Source organism: Emys orbicularis, chromosome 1 (assembly GCF_028017835.1).
Source record: "Emys orbicularis isolate rEmyOrb1 chromosome 1, rEmyOrb1.hap1, whole genome shotgun sequence".
Lineage (NCBI taxonomy): Eukaryota > Metazoa > Chordata > Testudines > Emydidae > Emys > Emys orbicularis.
This window is the reverse complement of record NC_088683.1, coordinates 244598536-244619379: the sequence shown is the minus strand read 5'-3', so window position 1 is coordinate 244619379 and position 20844 is coordinate 244598536. Positions and strand designations below refer to the sequence as shown.

At 39.0% G+C, this 20844-nt stretch overlaps 1 protein-coding gene across 7 annotated transcripts in view; it reads right to left on the bottom strand.

Annotated features, from left to right (window-relative positions):
* The window catches only part of CYFIP1 (cytoplasmic FMR1 interacting protein 1), a 92193-nt gene extending 72189 nt beyond the window's left edge, over positions 1–20004 (bottom strand). The window contains exons 1-14 of one of the 7 annotated variants that reach the window (XM_065402482.1): positions 19888–20004; positions 18539–18628; positions 17358–17435; positions 16098–16199; positions 14007–14188; positions 12460–12556; positions 11611–11739; positions 9272–9376; positions 8855–8946; positions 8361–8478; positions 7648–7770; positions 3364–3489; positions 3084–3250; positions 1550–1697 (exon numbers count right to left, since the gene is read on the bottom strand). In XM_065402482.1, the coding sequence (XP_065258554.1) occupies positions 1550–1697; positions 3084–3250; positions 3364–3489; positions 7648–7770; positions 8361–8478; positions 8855–8946; positions 9272–9376; positions 11611–11739; positions 12460–12556; positions 14007–14188; positions 16098–16199; positions 17358–17435; positions 18539–18628; positions 19888–20004 (1674 nt within the window). The remainder of the gene's footprint in view (positions 1–1549; positions 1698–3083; positions 3251–3363; positions 3490–7647; positions 7771–8360; positions 8479–8854; positions 8947–9271; positions 9377–11610; positions 11740–12459; positions 12557–14006; positions 14189–16097; positions 16200–17357; positions 17436–18538; positions 18629–19887) is intronic. The other 6 variants (XM_065402507.1, XM_065402490.1, XM_065402499.1 and 3 more) reach the window with 6 other exon arrangements.
* Positions 20005–20844: the final 840 nt, after the last annotated feature.

Here is a 20844-nt window from a genome sequence, read left to right as displayed (position 1 = left end):
AACCAACAGACAAGGAGAGGCAGGGGGGAGAGAAACAGTTAATACAACACGTGGGTAAATAAGGAAGGGGAAACAGAAGCAGAAAAAGTGTGTGTTAGTGTGTTAAGGGATGAAAAACAATACAGTAAGCATGCAGAGGGGAACATCCACTTCTAAAGTAGGCTGGTTTCTTCATTTGGCCTCATTATTCTGTGAGGGTCCAATACAATGCTCATTTAAGTCAATGGAAAGGCTCCCACGGACTTCAATGAGAGCTGAATCTGGTCATAAGAGACTAGCTGCTTCTCGTTTTTTTCACAAAGATTTCTAAGTGCAGTAAATCCAGTGAATTATTATTTTGAAATTACATAAAATTGACAGAACTGCAATCCAAGGAATTGCTGTAATTTGTTTCCCCGCCTCAGCAAAGATAAACAGGTGTTTATATCCAAGAACAGACAGCAGACAGAACAGTGTATTTTAATGAGCTTGCAGCAACCAGTGAAACTAAGCCCCCTAAACATACCAAGAGTAAGAAAAAACATTGGTGGTGATTAAAAAAAAAAAAAAAAAAATTATTATTAGAATAAAGCATTGTACTGATTCCATTTACTTAAACAAAAATTTCATTAGCTATTTAAACATTTTTCCAGACAATTTTTTAAACCTAACTCAGTCACCCATGATTAATATAAAAGCACTGCCTAAACAGGCTCTTGCCCAACTCCACCCCAAGATTTTAGGAATCACTGTATTTCATTGATATACCATAATTCCACTCATTTTCATGTCCCAGTGTGCTCAGAGCACTCTGCAGTAATTTATCAATCATAAACGAGCTACTATACAAACTTCCCTCAAAACGGCAAACAAAAAAGATAAAGAGGGATCCCACCTAGAAAACGGAGAAGGGGCAAGCTTCTCAATATGGGGTAACAGTGGTTATTATAAAGAACATCTTTGAAAAAATTATGCTGTTTAACAGTAGAGAGAGAGAAGATTAGATGGATTTCACAGTGGAATTCTGCACTCTATGGACCACCACGGCAAAAGCACAAGACATTACGGACTTAAGACACAGTGGTGGAAAGAGAGGTGGGGTCAGCAGAAATATCCACCAGGACCAAGTTCAAGAATGCAAGTATAAAATATAGGAAGGACCTACACAGTTAAGGAGTTTAAAAAACAACAAGGACAATTTAGTCTGGAAGGAGGAGCCAGCCAGGAAAGGATCCAGTCATTTCAAAAATAGAAGAAGTTTGAACATTTAAAAAGGCACGGCTTTAAAATGTGGGCATTCCCTTGGAACAAGATCAAAAGTATGGAAGTGGAGCGCTTGGGAAAAGAATACATTAGGGTACAAAATGAAAGTGAAAGCCTCCCAGATAGAGAATTTTGACTAATCCAGATTTAGAGTGGATTTATACTTTAAATGTATATATTTTTTAAGTATAACTTGGGAGTAATCTAAATCCACTCCAGCTTTTAACAGGGCTCAGTGGTGAAGAGATTTCTATGTCAATCAGTGATGCTAATACTATGGCTATCATACAGGAAGAACAGGAAATACCTGGGTACTGGAGGGTCCCACTGCTCGCCTCGGAACTTTGATGTCAAAACCACTTTTGGGGTCTTTCTCTCCTCTTAGTGCTGGGTCATTAAATGGTTCATGTCCTGCTTCCCAGTCACAAACTGTCTTTCTGATGGCCTGAAGAACACTAGACACAATCCAAAATGCTTTAGCACCCAAACAAATATAAATGCTTATTTCAGAGCCACAAGCATGTTGAAGCAAACTTTCTAGAGGGACAGTATTTTATCAGTCAAACTTATATTTTCGAGTCATACTTTGACAGTATTTGTTTTTTCCATCATTGATAGATACCTTTACCAAGATATACATGTATATTATTGACCTTGGGTTGTACTCCATCAGAATTCACTAGCACAGATACAAATTCAATATAACATTAGAATTTACCATCAAATGAATCAGACCTGAAGAACACCGATAATAAAGAAGAAAGCTTCTGCTTATAAAATATTTTGGTAATGCATAATACTTTTTAAAATTCTAAGAAGGATTCTGATAAAATAATCTCTTAAAGGTTTGCATAGGTGTGGCTGTGGTCATCCATTATGAGATGCTCTTCAGTTATAATTCTAAGTATTGAATTGGAATATGAGTACTTCTCAAAAATCATCTAAGCATTGCTCATAGTGTACTGAGTGATCAAGTGAACTCCACCTCCCACATTCAAACATTTCTGAAAAATGTTACTTTAATGGCTCAAGAAACACTTTTCTGTTTCCACACCCAGAAAACCTCAGACTACAACAGATTTACACACGGAATATGAAAGTCAACAGAAAAAAACAGTGTAAGAATCTACTTGCAAATCTTAAAATTTGGAATAATCTGAACATTTCATTCATTTGTTTGGGATGGTATTTTTGTGGAGGTGGAGTTTAGCAGTAGCATCACCAGTCAAGGGTCTTCACCCACAAGGATCTTGCAAGGCACCCAGCAATGGGTGGGAGTAAATCAAAAAGGTACAACATGTCATGAGGAAAGGCAACAGCTGGAGAGACAAAAACAAGGTTAAGGATGACACTGACCACAGTATAGAAGATTGAGTAGTGGGAGGTGAAGAGAGCAGGAAAAGTTGAGGGGAAAGAGAACAACAGGAGGCTTTTTTCTTTTTCTTTTTTTGTGGTGGTGGGGGTTGGGATGAAGAGACAGAGAAGATGGACGAGCAATATAGAAGAACAAGTAGTAGTAGTACTGGAGTCATCAGAAAGTTGCCTCCAGTTTCTCTTTAAAATAAAAAGCAAGACAACACAAACCATTAATGGCAATGGTAGAATTAAAAGGTTTAAAGATTACATGTTGTTACCCATTCTAGTTCTCTTATCTTAAAGTAATCAGCACTGAGCAGGTTGTTTTAGACTAATATGTAGTCAGCAAAGCTAATTTTTGACATTCAAACTATGAGCAATGGTGGTGGTTGCCTTTGAAATATGAATGTTAGCATTAGACAATATTTAACTAGTAAAATATGGGAGAAGGAATATAGGACGTTGTGTGAAAATGTTAACACTACCTCTGAATTACGTTTTTCTTCTTCTTTATGGCCTGCCTTAATGGTTCTCTCAGTGTAACCTGGGAGAAGTCCTGAAGAGCAGCATAAATGGTATGACGTATGGCATGGTTAAAGACACTTTCCATTCTCCCCATCAGCACCTGAAGACCTTTGATCATGGCAATAACCTGTAGGGAGAATATATATATATATATATATATTTTAAAAATATATATAAATAAAGGGAAGGGGGAAGAATGAAAAAGCCCAAATCTCTATAAAGGGGGAAAGTTTCTTTTACCTCAACCAAGGCAAACTTCTCTTCACTGGTATAATTGTATCGTGTTGCTCTTTCATACTCTTCTGCATTATCAGGGCAATCTTTATTCGAGTATTTATCAGTTGGATGCACTAGTTTCCATGAATACTGAAATTCACACAGGTAGGTGAAGAAAGATATATGGAAAAAAAGAAAAGATTGAGAAATAACACAAAAAGACCACAGGACACCCTACCTGTAATGCAGGTTTTATTCTAATAAGACAGGTTTCAGAGTAGCAGCCGTGTTAGTCTGTATCCGCAAAAAGAACAGGAGTACTTGTGGCACCTTAGAGACTAACAAATTTATTAGAGCATAAGCTTTCGTGGGCTACAGCCCACGAAAGCTTATGCTCTAATAAATTTGTTAGTCTCTAAGGTGCCACAAGTACTCCTGTTCTTTTTTCTAATAAGACATTCCTTCATTCTTAGTAATAGTTGATGATATGATACTGCACGTTTTTAGAACAGTACTATAAGTTCTAAAACTCCTGACAGAAATCACTTGCCATATTCACTACTTTCTAAAAGATCTATCGGACATATATCTCTACACTACATTAATTCAAAGAATACAAGAAATTCTCAGCATGTGATGTGGTCTAACGTTTTAATGAAGATTAACGTAAGTAAAAACCTGTCTTCATTTCACCTACAGAGAACCGAGAAAGACACCTCATATGCAAAAACAAGTGTAAAGAGAAGATTTTGAAATGACTGACTGTTTAGATTTTAAAGACAGTTTGAAGCCAAATAGACTTGCTGATTTCTGTTAGGACTTAAGAGAGAGAGAGAGAGAGAGAGAGAGAGATTGATTTTGTCTGTGACTCTGAAAATGCAATATTTCAAGAGAAATGTGTCCTGTTCAGGTACCAAGATCAAAATATCATACTAACATAGTGCAAGATGTTCCAATACTGATTTTTAGCAGGAATTGATCATATCAGTTAATTATGTTAACTGGAAAATTCTAGTTACTTACTAATCCAGTTTTCCACAACTTTAATTTTAGCAACAAGAACTGAGTTGTGACACCTACCACAACTTGAGTGGTAGACAGATTTATAGTGCTGTATAAGACATTATTATGGGTTAAAATACCAAGTGCCAAAGCAAAGTTTATTAATAGAAACTGAGCCTTAGGCCAACGCACAAAAACCAAAAATATTACAATAAAACTTAAAACTAAACCTAAAATTATAAAACGTTAAAATACTTACAAAGATTTTTTTTTAAAGCCAGATACCATCAAACCATACATAATCACCATGCCACTTGCCTTCTCCTTATTTGAGTGGCTGCCCATGCAAACAGAACAAACACTTGAATCATAGGTACATAGAATGTTTCTTAGGAACTGACAATTTCCTGAGAGGTCATAGAAAAAGACATCCAGGACAAAAACACTGAAAGCCATTTTGACCTCAAGTGACAATACAGATTACAATGTAACAGATCATGGAGTAGGTCTTCCAGCTACCCTAAACTGCAGGGACAGCGTTGGTTACATTTCTCAGTGCCAGTATATCAGCCGTCTAAGTAAGCCATTTGCTTGGATTTAAAAGGGAAAGCTGTAAAGGCCCTCCTTATCATGCTATTTACATAAACCATCTAAATATCTGGCAAACCCATGAATCTTTTTAACAGGGAGGTAAATCCAGGTGATATTTGAAAGAGAAACAATTGCCATATCCATTTGCTTATTAATATCTTCTATTCTCAACTTGATTGTGGGTTTCACATTTTTAAACTTAAATCTAAATTTCTGATTCTGAGAAACCTAGAGAATGCAGAGAGTTTTGAATATACACTAACCGACGAAATGTACATGAAAAAGACCTAGTGAGCTGTTCCTCTATGCATAACTTTGGCAAACACTGTGGGGGCATACTTTGACTAAAAAGCTGAATATTAATATTGCTATACTGCACTTTGGACAGAATAGAGTTTATACCTGTCTCAGAACAGCTGGGGTATTATTTGGGAGACGACAAAAATCTTTCTAAGAAATTTGTTTTGAATCACTCCCAGCCCCGTGGGCTCATTCCAGCCCCATATTAAGTGACATGGAGTCACATTACATTTTTCACACCAAGTAAAGAGAAACAATTCTTGTCTTGCAATTTAAGTTGAGTACAACAAAGAGGATCCCAGGAGAAAACAGTAGGCAAGGGGATGGAACACGTAAAAACTAGTTTGTGGTATTAAGATGGCACAATATGCCTGTTAGGGACTTTTTTACTTATTTGTACTCTATTTACATAATAAGGGTTGGGGGTTGAGAATGTGGGTAAAGATTTTGAGGAGGGATTTGAAAAGGGAGCGGCAGGATAGATTGTATACAGGCTCAGAAAGAAATTCTCGGCATTGGAGAGGGTGGGGGGTGAGGCATGAGAGAAGGGACTGACAGGACTATGGGAGGAGTTACTGAAGTGCTTGCACAAGTAAGAAATAAGGGGTTGAGAAATCAGAAAAGCACAGCACGGGACATAACCAGACAGAAGAGCAGTGAGCAACCAGTGACAAGATATGGGCAGGAGCAGAGCTGCATAGAACCCGAATAGAAAGTGTGAATTTGATCCAGAAGACAATGCAGAGCCAGAAAAGAGTCCCGTAGCAGAGAGATCACATCGTTGTCGTGCAGGAGACAGAGATGATTTGGAAGCAGCAATTTGTAAAGACAGAAACTAGGGAAGCAAGAGGGATTTTGGAGGACCAAGAAAAAGGGGTTGCTGTAGTCTAAGTGGGAGATCATCAAAGCATGAACTAAAGGTTTTCACAACAGAAAGGGGTGGATAGATTTTGTATACATTACATAGGAAGAAATGACATGATTTATCTGTCCTAATTTTCAAAAGGTGGTTAGGAACCAAGGATGTGTTTATCATAGTACCATTCATGGAAGCACTACCTACGGCAGGCCGTTGGCCTTGCACCGCCAATTAGAGCTGAGCTAACAGTTGATTTTTTGGTTTGGTGATCAAAAATGAAAAACTGAAAAACAAATTATTTAGGATGGAACAAAACATTTCTTTCAACCCAAAATGAAATTTTTTAGGTTTTTTGTTTTGGGTGTTCTTTACCTTTTGACAAATCTAGGTACATTTTAAAACAACATGTCATTTTGAAACAAAAACTGAAACCTTTCATTTCAACTTTTTTGAAATTTTTTTTTTTATTCGGCCGAAACTATTGGCCAAATTCAACCCTAATTCATGAATAGCTTTAGTCTCCCTGAATCTGCATTTTTCAGCTAATAAACTATTTGACTGAAAAATTTCGCCCAGCTTGACTGCCAGTACTGGACAGAAGTAGGCAGAAGCACATGTTCCACCTACCACCACCTGCAGACTGTCTAAGCTCTTGGGATAGGTTGTCTTGGTTAGGCCATGGTACAGATAGGATACGCAGTGTTAGTGTGTGAGAGCCAGGGACATTTAAAAAAAAAAAAAAAAAAAAAAAAAAAAAAGAGTACTTTAGCATCCTCTCTTTCAATTGTTGCCATTACAAATATCTTGTTTACATTGAAGTCAAAGTTACAGATTTTTAATCACTTTCCCCACTGGCATCTACTCTCAGCAAGATTAGTTGTTTAAATAAAAATAGATCATTAGAGCTTTCCTATACCTCCCCTCTCATATTTCCCTCTCTTGCTCTCTGTCATGTTTTTCCTCCTTTTTCTCTGTGTTCACCAGCCTTATGACTAAAGGCCTGATCTGAAGCCAATAGGAATCTTTCCATTTACTTTCGTCACCTTTGGATGAAGCCCTAAATGTTTTAATTTACTCACCAGAAAATGTCAAAATACAACTGCTTTCTGTTATTTATACCACATATCATCTGCTGTCTTTTTCACTTTGGGAAGTGTGTTGGGATACAGTCTATGAAAGATCATTTAAAGTTGTATTGTAGCAAAATAAAGGAAGCTTTAAAACCACAAAACATATGTTCAAAAGCGGAATAAAAACAGCTAGCTCTGGCTTAAAGGGGATCACTACATCTTAAATTTAATAAGTTCAGCCTACTGAAAGAGGATGTGAGAGATATTGCATCTTGGCCAGCTGATTAATACAGTTGTACTGCCACTATCTCAAGAAAAAAAACATTTTGTCTTCTTCCCTGGTTGAAAATAGAAGTGCAACTAAACAAATGGCGATAGACCATATAAATATTTTTCATCACTGCAAAAACCACCCAGCCTCACTATCTAGTTGTTTCGTCTCCCTAAACTTCCTCCTTTTCTGGTTTTGCTCCCCAGGTAACATACCACTTCCATAACATGTGCACTCCACTGAGATAGGAGCTGTAGTCCCTGGAGAGAGAGATCAAAGAGTTTTCGATACTCTGCATCTGTTTTCTGAGCTTCCTGACGGCCAGACCCAGTCACTACCTAGAACAAAATAAAGTAAACACAAGTATTAAATGCGCTGTGTGTGGCACTAAAAAACCATTTTTTATTAGAAATAAAAGATTGTGCTGGTTAATATGCACTAGACCTTGCATTCAATACACCAATTACTGCCTTTTCAGCCCACATATTTACTTACTTAAAAATTCACAAATTCTAGAGATAAAGTACTTGTATCCTTTATCACCAAAACATTACAGCGGACTAAGTCAAGAAGACAGCCCTCATACGGTATGAGGAAGATGTGCCTGTTTTGAAGAATGCACTCCTAACCTCTGTTTTTATTCATAAAGCTATGTATATGCTCTTAGGCTCTGAGTTTGACATGCAATTCCAAAGAAAATACCCCACCTGTTCTGGAATGTACTGGCATGCGAGAAGTGTGATGAAGTCTGCAAATACAGAATTAAGGCTAACACAAACTTAGTTCACTCTTATAAGCTTGTGCAAAAACATCATTAGAAGATCTAAGTGTCATTTTAACATAGTCTGAGGTTTACTTACATCTCATGCTTCTAATTATAGCAACGTTCATTACTCAAGTGCAATCGGCACAGACAGCATTAACCCACCTCACTGTTGCTGTAACGAGCCAGTTCCGAAATGAAGCGCATATGGTCTTCTCTGATCTGGATCATTTGCTCACAGATGTTGTACTGGGGACTGCTGCTGGAAGAGGTGCACGTCCATCTATTTCAGAACACGAGAAAAAATAAATCCTGACCTTACAGACATCACAAATTGATATCACATAAGTGATACGACCGAGCCGCTGTTTTAGAGATGGGCTGTCTTTCTGAGCCCAAACAATACCAACAGGTCAAGATCTATCCCTCACTCAACTACCTTAAGAAAAGGTCTTCGCTTTACCCATGTTTAACTATAAAGCCTGCCAGTTACTGTGTGTTCCTGAGTAGAAAATTTCATAACGGTATAACCTCAGAAAAGGACAAAGGGCATGCTACTATTACCAAACATGCCAAATTAAACAACAGCAATGAAAAAACACTAGCCTTATGCACCACAAGGATCTGCCCCTCTCCCCAGTATTGTGCTGCATTCCTACCTGGATTTGTTTTCCTCGTAGTGGGCGCTAGTCTTAACGTATCTTGCCAGTTCAATCTGCATATCACCAAACAGCGGGACCACTTGCAGCTGCTGTACTCAAGGGGAAAAAAAGATGAAGTAAGTTATTAAATGCAAATTTTTTAAGTGTTTTTAAATTTTATTTGGTTATCCTAACAAATCACCCTCTTCAAGTTCAAAATTATCTGGCTTAGTTAACAGTGTTATTTTGTTAAAGATTGTTTTTGTCATCCAACTAAACTATGTACAAATTTGAACAATTGAGAGTATCCACTCATGAAAAAGTATCATGTTATTTGGTTGAAGTATAATACTATGTATTTTAAATGGGAGAAAAATCACCATTAAAATATAATATTTTAAAAATTCTAATTAAAACATTACTCTCTTAACCAACCTTAAAGAACTTGTCTATCTTGGTCAAGTTTATTCTTTTCTTTGCATCCAATTTATAGATATTACTGACACTTCCATCCATCAGGTACAATCCAAAGCCCATTACCTGGAAAAAGAACAAACCATATAACTTTTCCATAAGACAAGCTCACAAGTAGTGATTCAGCTGAAAATAAGACCATGTTCTTTTATCATAATAATACACAACTGGTTAACACACCCACAACCACACACATATAAAGCACACCAGGCACTTTTCAAAACTCCCAGTGACAAAATATGAGACTCATGAGTATGTATTTAATTTTTCTGTAGTACTTTAAATTTACAGTCATGTCAGTGTGTAGCATTTTTAAAATTAATATTAGCCTGATTAAACAAGACTTACTGAAAGCAGCTTAGATGCATAAAGATTAAACATACAAAAATGTTATCCCATTTAAATTAGAATGTGGCTCTTTTTAGATATTTCATTTAAATTCCTATTTCTTATTAAAATGATGGATGCAGAGTTGGTTATGTAACAGAAGTTTAGGTCAACCATTGTCAAGCTCCTTCTTTTTTATAGCCCTCTGTTTATCTTTAGATTATACATAGGAGAACTCTGGTGCACCCCAAAAAAAAAAGAGTGATTAAATTCTGGAATTAATAACAAACTGTTATAATTCTACACAGGCAATAGGACTTACTTAGTACTAGAAATCCAGAACTACAGTCCATAATATATGTGCATGTTTAACTGCTCAGCAGCACTGATGGGCCCTTCAGAGATCCTTACAGGTAGAATTTATCCAGTACGTTCTATGGTTCTTTCAGGGTGCCAGCATATCTCATCTACATGACAAATACTGTACCTAGTTCTTTGGGGATTAAATACCCCAATTCCCTCAGAAGAGCTTGTCCTACTTGAAAGCATTTTAAGTGCTATTCCATATTTTTTTCTATATAATTTCATATATTGAGACATTCAGCTGAAAATACCATACTTAAATGAAGTACATTTTACATTTCCCCTCATCCACCACAATATTACATATGCAAGTGCCAAACTACTAAATTTATCTACCAACGGTTCAGTTTAATCATAACTAGAGCCATCTGGACCCTGGAAGTAATACATCTGGCAAATGAAGTTTCAATATGCAGAGCCACCTTCAAACACCCTTTTTGCCCAAACATGCTACATATCTAAAAATAAAATGTATTAGTTCAATTTTGCCTTCACTAAAACTCTATAGAAACATTTTCCCACCCCAGGCTTCGGTTCAATTAGATCATCTCCAATATGTACAAAATAGCAGAGGTGAAAGTAAGCCAGTACGCCCCGGTACGGCGTACTGGCAAGAGCCAGTGAGCTGTACCAGGGCGGCCCGGCTTCCCCAGGCCGCAATTTAAAGGCCTGGGGCTCCCAGCAGCGGCTGGAGCCCCAGGCCCTTTAAATTGCCGCCAGAGCCCCGCTGCTGGAGCCCTGGAGTAGCGGCAGCGGGGCTCCGGGGCTTATTTAAAGGGCTGGGCCTCCCAATGCCTCAACTGCCCTGGGCCCTTTAAATAGCCGCCGGAGCCCCGCCACCACTACCCCAGGGCTCCGGGGGCTATTTAAAGGGCCCAGGGCGGTAGAGGCAGAATAACTGTGTGTGTGAAACCAGACAATCACTACGCTCTCAAATGAACTGAAACAGGAAAAAAGATAAAAACACCACATCTCCTGTGGGTGAAGGTGAACACTTTTCACAAACCCCAGGGCTCCGGGGGCTATTTAAAGGGCCCGGGGCGGTAGAGGCAGGGGAGCCCTGCTGCCAGAGCCCTGGGGTAGCAGCGGCAGCCGGGGGCTCTGGCAGCGGTTTAAAGGGCCCGGGGCGATTAAAGAGCCCAGGTCTCGGCCGCCGCTATCGCCCCGGGCCCTTTAAACCGCTGCCAGAGCCCCCGGCTGCCGCTGCTACCCCAGCGGGGGAGGGCACTTACCGGTACAAGGCGGGCTGGGGCTGGCTCTGACCCCCCCATCCCCGCCCCTTCCACCCGAGGCCCCGCCCCTTACGGGGGCCAGAGTCGGCCCCAACCCAGCCCCGTACCGATAAGTCCCTATTTCTACTTTCAACCCTGCAAAATAGAACTAATTAGACACTTCCAAAAATAAAAGATTTGCAGTATGTAATACATGTAGAAGAAGGAGGAGATATAGGAAAAAGGAAGTGGCAAAACTTTATATAAACACATTAATCTTTATGAGTTATTTGGCTGTCTGTTTCTGGCAAACAGAGGACTGGCTGAAGCGAAATTCACAAGTATGTGTGTCCTTCCCCATTATGGTTAAACTTTGCAACACTTTAAAAAAAACCTTACTTTTAAGAGCATGTGTTTCTCACTGGGTGTTAGATACATTTTATTTTCATAGTAGTCCACGCACAAATTCACAATATCAGCCAGCAGTTCTTCATAGCCAGAAATCACCTCAAGCTGTTGCTGTAAAGACTAGAAGACAAAATAAAATAAACAAAATAAAAACATTAAGTCTACTGCTTAACACACAAGATGTCAGCAGTTACTACAGAACTGCATTAAATGCCCCAATAGCAACTGTGTGTGTGAAACCAGACAATCACCATGCTCTCAAATGAACTGAAACAGGAAAAAGATAAAAACACCACATCTCCTGTGGGTGAAGGTGAACACTTTTCACAAACCCATCCCTCTATATCTAACATATCAGTTCTCACCCTCAAAGGAAACCTGCACAACACTTTCAAAAGACAAGCCTTGGACCTTAAATTCTTAACTTTGCTAGACACTAAAAATCATGGACTGGATAGACTCACTGGATTTATGGCTTATCACAATAATCTATAACCCACCAACAACTCTCCCTCCCCAGGCTGTATTTCCTCCCACTTTCTTTCCTCCCTATGACTGGAGGGGTGTTTACGGATCACTTCACCTTGAATGGTCTCTTGAAATGTGTTAACTACTTACACTAAACAATCTGTTCCATCATGTATTGAGCTGTAACACTCTGAGTAAGTTTCCCAGACCTGAAGAAGAGCTCTGTGTAAACTCAAAAGCTTGTCTCACTCACCAACAGAAGTGGTCCAATGAAAGATATCATCTCACCCACCTTGTCTCGCTACAGAACTGAGTGTGTTTTTAATAGCTTATAAAATATTTGCTACTTAGTGTAAGATTATGAAAACTTACTTGTGTAATCTTGTTGTGATTAGCAAGGAACATGGAGAGGTTCTGGGATTCCTGGATGGATTGAGGATCAGCCATTTTACGCAGAAATTGAGCAGCTCTTTGGAAACAGAAAAAGATCCCAGTTAAAGGGGGGGGGGGGGGAAAATCAACATTTCCCTATAGCAGGGCCGCTCACGAGCAAGTCCATCCACTCCTGATCGAAACTACATATACGCCAATGCTACCTCTTGGTCAAAGGTAGATGACAGCTCTTAAAAAATCAACTCAGATGCTTTATTCATTGCTCAGACAAGATTATAGTAACTGCATTGGTGATGTTGATCAGACTGTAATTACCTGCAATCAGGCAAAAGAGAGCACACCAGACACTACTAGACTTGTTTTGTTACACTTTTCTGAGAATGTGAGATTCAAACACAGGTTTAAATTTTGTAAAACTGTCCATGTTAAAAGTTGGTTTCTTAAGAGGCCTCATCAGACCCTCCTTGAGAACACCGGCACCCTTACAAAGGTGGTGACAATCTCCACTAACAGTAGGCTCACTGGCTCCCATGGGTCTTAACTAGCTAGGATGGACACAGATACAATTCACAGTTTATGAATCAAAGCACCCTCAGCATCTCACGTACCAGTGAGTGACACCGGCTTATACTCAAGTAGAGTTAGGACAAGATTCTCAATTGGTGTGGGTTGCCATAGCTCCATGGAATTCAATGCCAACTTACACCAGTTGAACATCGAACCTTTACAGAATAGTGTCTGTCCCCTCAGGACATTGCTCTGGAAGAGAAGGTCTATCAAAATCCAAGGGATTTCACCCACAGAACAAAAAAGAATTCCTCATAGGAAGAAAACCTCAGCCCTGAATGGACGCTTTATAGTTAAACATGAGTAAAGCGAAGACCTTTTCTTAAGGTAGTTGAGTGAGGGATAGATCTTGACCTATTGGTATTGTTCTGTACAAGGCTTTGCAGATGCTGTTATGGAAGCAAACACTCTCTTTGCTTCCCTACATCTGCCACAGCATAAGACTTTAACAATGTTACATGCTGCAGTGTCAGGCTGAGAATGGGGTTTCATTCCTGATATTCTAACCTTCTCCCCATCTCATTTCATCTGTAAATCAAAGGGGCCTGTCAGAGCAAAGCCAGAAAGCCTTAAGGGCAACAAGATCAGTGGCCATTGACAAAAGATCAACCGTGTATGCTAAAAATGGGAATTCCGTAACTGGAAAGAAAGAATTTCTAAGTTAAAAGATTTATCAAACAATGTATTCTCATTAAATTTAAAACATAATGAAAAACAGGCTGACAGAGTCTACACCTGGAAATCTATTTTGTTACTGTAGAAGAGCAGAAGGAAAACAGATTTGCTCAGATAGTTTTTTCTGTCAGTTCACCTTTAGTTTCATGGTATTTTTTTTAATGTAGATGGGATTACATTTAAATAATACTGGTGTTGTAAAAAGAGCTACTACTGCCATCTTGTGCGGGTTCCTATATTTCAATAACAGTAAGCTTGACAAATACTTTCTTATAACGTCTCACCGCTTGTAGGCAGAGTGGTCATTCTTCACACTGCACTTCATATTTTTCAGCTCATCTAATACTGCAAACATATTGATGAACTTGCCCAAAGTGATCAGATATGCTTCAGACACAAAATCCTTCCTCCTCTCTGCATGGCATAAGCGCTTCACCTCCCCACAGAATCGTTCAATTGCATTTCTCTAGTGGAGGGAAGGAGCAGAAATCCATAGTTTAGTAAAGAAACAGTTTCAATGTTTTACTTTCACTGCAATATCTAGGTCAATGGTTCTCAACTAGGGATATGTGTACTCCTGGGGGAAAGCAGAGGTCTTCCACGGGGTACATCAACTCACCTAGACATTTGCCTAATTTTACAACAGGCTACATAAAAATGCTAGCGAAGTCAATACAAACTAAAATTTTATACAATGACTTGTTTATACTGCCCTATATACTATACACTGAAATGTAAGTACAATATTTATATCCCAATTGATTTATTTTATAATGATATGGTAAAAATGAGAAAGTAAGCAATTTTTCAGTACTAGTGTCCTTTGACACTTATGTATTTTTATGTCTGATTTTGTAAGCAAGTAGTTTTTAAGTGAGGTGAAACTTGGGGATATGCAAGACAAATCAGACGCCTGAAAGGGGTATAGTAGTCTGGAAAGGTTGAGACACACCGATCTAGGTTATCTCCTCTCTCTTCCTATAAAGTTCTTTAACAGTAAAATGCCACTAAAGTACCTCATCATCCAATTCCAAAGTTCACTTAAAAGACATCTGCAAGTAGGAGTGAGACAATGCCATTAAAACTTCAGAATACGTAAGGGTAAGATGAGCATTCAGCATGGCCTCTCCAGCTCCCCATATGTACAGCCATATGTTACTAATCAGTATGCTTAGTGCAGGTGACATTGCAACCACCATAGAATTTTGCTGGAGCATGAAGCACAGTGGCTGGGATCAAAATGTTTTGTTGGTTTTCCTTTCTTTATTGCTCTAGTTTGCAGTTTTCAAGTTCTTTTGCAAGGAAGTCTAATTGATGCTATAAAAAGGATGTTCTCCACAATTTGTAGAGCACGTTAAGTTCCTTGAATGGAACAGCCTGGTTTGGATTTAATCAGGCCCATTTGCACTGGGCGGTCGTGGGAATGCTGCCTTTCTACTCACTCTTCACCTTCTCCCCCAGTAGCTGCCTCCTCTCTGAGCTGGGAGTTCTGAGCTGCAGCTGCTCCCCACTAAGCTGCCTAGCAGCACACACAGCCCACCATATGAGATGATAGGCTAGGGTGGAAGGAAAGAGAGTAGCAGACTACCACTAAGCGTTCCTCTGCCAGACAGTGAGAGATTCAGGGATTCAAGAGATGAAGCCCAAGAAGTACTCCATTAAGCTCTACCCCAGTCCCGTAAGTGGAGCTGCTTTCACAGGTTCGCTTCTCTCCTCAAAAACGACCACACAAGTCCAAGCCATGGGAGGGAAGTAAAGAGAACCATGCTGAACAAACAGCTCCTCCCTTAGGGTTGTGCAGCCATATGCTACTAACCAGATAAAAACATATTAAGCATGCATAGTGTCCAATGGAGCAGCAAACATAGGGCCCAGTCCTGTAAATATATCTTTATTCATGCAAATAGCCCCACTGATTTCAACAGGAATGTTCACACAAGTAAGGTTACTCAAGTGTTTACAGAGCAGAATCAAAGGTCTTTGGGCAAGAAGAAAACTGATTCACTCTACAGCTTAGAAGAGATGTTGCAGTCACTTCCGGGAAAAACAAATGGTCAAGTAAAAGTGAGCATAAATATGGAAAATGAAAAAGAAAGGAATTTTAAACTGTGCAATAACTGCATGCGGAACAAGAAGTTGAGCACAGGCAACAAGCCACATGCACAAATATGACTGCACTTAGAACACACTCTAAGTTTAAGTCACATGTCAGGACCATGGCCTCTCTCTGTGGGCCATGTAAAATCTTTACAACGTTTGGTTACAGTAATATAGTCTTTGAGCTAAGTCAGCTAAAGCAGAGCGCACAACACCACAGCACATGAGAAAACAAAACAAAACCTCTATTAAATAGCTATTGGTTTAACTCTTTTTACCTGAAAGTACATAAAATTCATCAGTTTTGTAACCTCGGGCTCCAGAACTTCCACAGTTTTTTCATAAATTTCTACTCGGTTAGGCTGTTCATTACATTTAACCTGAAGAGAATCAAAGAAATAGCGATACTGAAAAGTCACTCCCAAATAAAACTCCAGCAGACAGACAGCTCCAGAATGGCACATCGAACCAAGAAAATGTATTATAGTGCTGTTTATCCAAAGTTAAGGCTAAATTGTTGTTTTTAACATCTCAAACACGGTTTTCAGGGACTAAAAAAAAAATTTTCAGAGCTACCTAGGTTCTTATATGGCACCCCTCACTGCAGTATCTGTGTGCCTCAGATAATAATGAATTTAGCCTATAAACATCCCTCTGAGGTAGGGAAGTATCTTCCCCATTTTATAGCTAGGGAATCAAGGCACAGTGACATTAAGTTACTTTCCCAGGGTCACAAAGACTGTGTCTGAGTGGAGAACTGAACCCAGATCTTCTGAGGTCCAGTAATTTAACCAAAAGACGATCCCCTTCCTTCCATGGCAGCACAGATTTTTTTTTAGAAAGTCCCTAAAATCAGAGAGCTGTCAAAAGAGGACTGATTTCATTTGCTTTTCCAGCTCATCTTAACTCTATTTTCAAAAACTTCAGTTTTTCAGGCACTTAAGTCCTAACTTTAGACTCCCACCACGTGTGTGCATTATATAAATAAGCACGTGCACCCGCATGCACGCGCGCACACACAAAATCTGGACTGCCTCAAACATTTTAAAAAAATGACCAGACCCAATATCCTCTTTGACGATCTCCAGAGCAGTATTTAATGCCTAGTTTACAGCATCAAGTAACAATATGTTAAGTTGCTGATCACAACCACTTTGAATTTAAGCTTTAAATGCTTGCTGGCACTACCATCTCCATTTGTTTTCTGTTAAATGACATGGGAAATTTTGGTGTCAAATTAACACTACTATCAAAACTGCCCATCCAGTGCACATTATTGCTACCCTATTCGCAAATCAGCCAGGAAGCTTAATACAGAGTGACATGAAATGCTTCCTTAATTCCCTCACCAAAAAAACATCCAGTCCTCAGGAGCTGAAAGTTTTGCTTCAACAACATTCCCAGTCTTGCTGGTTCAGGAGTAAATGCTCATTCTAGAGCTTTAAGGTTTATCCATAAAGCTATGTATCCACACAATCAGGAAAGAACTTGAGATGAAAGTTCAAGCACTGTCTGACAATTGAATTTTGCTCCTTTACCTGAGGAATGGCTCTTGAGCAGCTTCTCCATGTGTACAGCATGACAGCATACTCTTGACCGTCTTCCAACATTTCATTCTAAAATATAAATAAATAAATTAGTATCAATATGAGAAGGAATGGTAAATACAGAAAAAAATTAAAAACTGCCATTATTTCTCTCTCTCTATGACACAAACACACACCCTGAGCCAAACAAACCTTTTTCTCTTACTAGGATGTACACATAACCGGTCACACATACTGAATGTTAACTGATATATCATCTTAAATAGTATGTTCAAATTGTCTGGTCATATTGTTTTTTTTTCAGTAAAGCAAGTTCTCTATGGTTAAGCACAACTCAACCTGATTCATCAATTATTGAAACAATTAGTTCAGCTACTGAACATGAAAAATTAATCCTACATCTAAAAATCGATCTGTTATTAGTCATTCATTTCAATAATATTCTACCATGAATGAATATGGACTATTTACAACACTATTTAATGCAATGAATATGTATGAGATTACTAAATGACACTTTACATCCACTAAAATGTGAAGTCCAAGAGGTCAAACTTTGCTACTGACAAAACTAAACAACTATTAATCCTGAAGTATGTAATATTTTACAAATTTAAGACATTAAAAACCACAGACAACAGAACTGCTACACTGGGAATAGATTAGGATCCATGGGGTTTTATATGGAATACAAGAGAGAAGTATTACTTTCAGGGACAGGAAAGAAAAAAATAGCATACAGCAACCCCTCAGGTATTGACCAAAATGCTAGAGGAGTAGTGGAAGTTTCTGGCACAGAAGATAAATTTATTCTCTGACAGTCAGAGCCTGTTGATAATACAGTATTAGCCTAACTTGGACAACTTAAAAATACAGAATCCCTTAAGGAAGGCTTGGGTACAGAAACTTCAGGCAATATTGGCTAACCCAGCCAAGAGGTTATCTGAGATGCACAAGAAAAGAGTGAGCTAGCTATATTTTTTCTATGAGAGATCATTCCTTACAGCTATGGCTGTTTGAAGTCTGGTTGCTAACCTGGTTTCCTATTTTCTCCGTGCATGTTCATCCCACTATAAGAAAGTTTTGTCAAAGATATATGCCTCTTCTCTCACAATTTATTAAAGAAATAAAAATAAAAATAAAAAGAGTATATGTCGAAAATGTTTACTTACCATATTCGAATGAACAGTAGCTTGCTCAATGTATCTTGCAATGCCTGTGACAAATGCATTCCTGTCTTCAAAATTAGTGTTGAAGTTTGGCTGCATGAAAGAAAATAAACAAACATGTAACCCTTGGGGAAAAATTTCAAATGTTGGTATTTATTGCAACAACAAAAAGGACATATGCTTATCCAGAAATTAATGGGAATCTGTGACCAGGGACCTCGTGGTGCCAAGAGGCAGAGGGCACAGAAAAGGTTTAAAGGGGTTACAGGGATCCCCTAGATCAAGTATATGCATATATATACCAAAAGGTGGCATGTAAGGTCTCTACCAAAAGTCAGTAGCTCACTGGTGGTCAATCATTTAAAAATGTATGTATGAATAATATTCCAGGAGTCATGCATGCATGTTGATAATTATGTTCTTAAAATCTGTGAGTTGGGGCTGGTCACCAGAAGGTGATAAACAAGTTCCTCCCAAGCAGGACATAGTAAACACTTATCTCCCTGTCTGGTCGTGTATTGTGTCCCTCACAATGTAAATATATTTGCATACTGATCCACCAAGCTAATCAAAATTGCTAAATCACAAAAAAGAAAAAGCTGCTGGGGAAACAAAATGAAACAAAACCAAAACAGCCAGGGGAGGTATTCTGTTTGTGAATGTAGACAATGGACTTTTGGGATATACGTGGGGGGCACTAGTTCACCTTGGATCCTTCATCTAAGGGACAAGCTACCAGCATGCATGTTTTATGAAAAAAGAATCACAGCCAACCAGGGCTGTTAAGCCCTGTGACAAAGACTTGGGTTGTGCTAAACTTTATTAGACACGAAAGTATCTTGTTAATTAAATGGAGGCTCTAGAATGTGTATTATGCTTTTATTTTATTTGTATCTAGTTGTTTGCAATTCTTCTACCGACTTGTTATTACCTGAACCTCTGTTCTTTGTTAAATAAACTTATATTTGTTTTCACTATAAACAAATTTCAGTGCTGTGAGTTAAGCAAAGCAGTAGCCTGAGGTGAAGCTGGTAAGCTGGGGGTACTGTTCCTTTGGGAACAGCAGACCCGGAAATTCTGTAAATGTCCAGTGGACGAGAGGTTGCATATTCCAGGGGACGCTCAAAGAGTTCGGGGGTTGGCGTGTGCCCATCGCTAACCTGCAGAGGAACAGCAGAGCCTGCATAGGTTGAGAGGGGAGTGTTTGAGTTGGCCATGGCCAGTGGAGTCAGGGAGCTGATCTCTGGCAGGTTCAGACAATGCTTTCACACTAAGGGTAGATGGTAGTGAGGGGCCTCACAATCCTGAGTACCTCTGAGGAGCATCACAGACTCATAATAGATACTCCTTACCTGGTAAAGCAGAGATGACGGAGGGGGTTCAATACATGGTTGTTGATCCGGCAATGGTAATTCTTCCAAGAGATCCACATTGGACAAGGCATCCTCTAAAGTAACCTGAGCAGCCATTTTGTCTCTGTGGGGGGGAAATTATGAAAAAAGGCTAATGTGAAGAGCAAGGGAACAATTTATTTCTGGTTGGGAAATGAACAACATCCCTCGCACGGGCCCACTTAGCTAGAGACCACCCTAGAAGAGACTGTCAAACTGAAACCTCGTTAGTTTCAATACGAGTTAAAAGGAGTTTCAGGTTCCACACCTGCCTGCATACTCCTGCCAATTTTTGTGTTTTTAAAATGTTTCTTTCTCCCCATCACAGTGTGACAGACCCACACAAACAACAGGGAAAACTGACTGATGATACAACAGAAAAATAGAAACTAATTGAACAAAGCGTTGTCAAGGCAAGCAAACGAGAAAAATAGGGAAATCCTGTTTCCTGTAGTCTCTTTCAGTTATAGTAATTTGGGCAGAGTCTTCTAACTAGAGTAGGTATAAAATTTTTAGTTGACGAAGCCCCCTTACGGCCTTTTCCATGATTTTCCACATTTGCTACCACCAGCTCAACAATTGTGGGAGAATTAAATGTAGACATGGTGTCAGCAGCCACTAGCATTTTAAACACAATGGTATCTAGAGCTGCTCTGATTAGGATTAATGATGTTGGATTTAAAAACCTGAGGACCACATAGAGCTGTGTACACACCAACCCTCCCACAGTTGCTACTGCAAATGAATCTGAACCATCGATAGCTATAATAGGAAATTTTATGGTGAAAAATTGCAGAGCACCTGTAGCATACTGCCATCATTACAGCACTACAGTATATTGGTTTAACGGGATGTTTTTGTATATAACTTTCAAACCAGACAAATAGATTGTACACATTAGGGTTAGTAGACAGCATG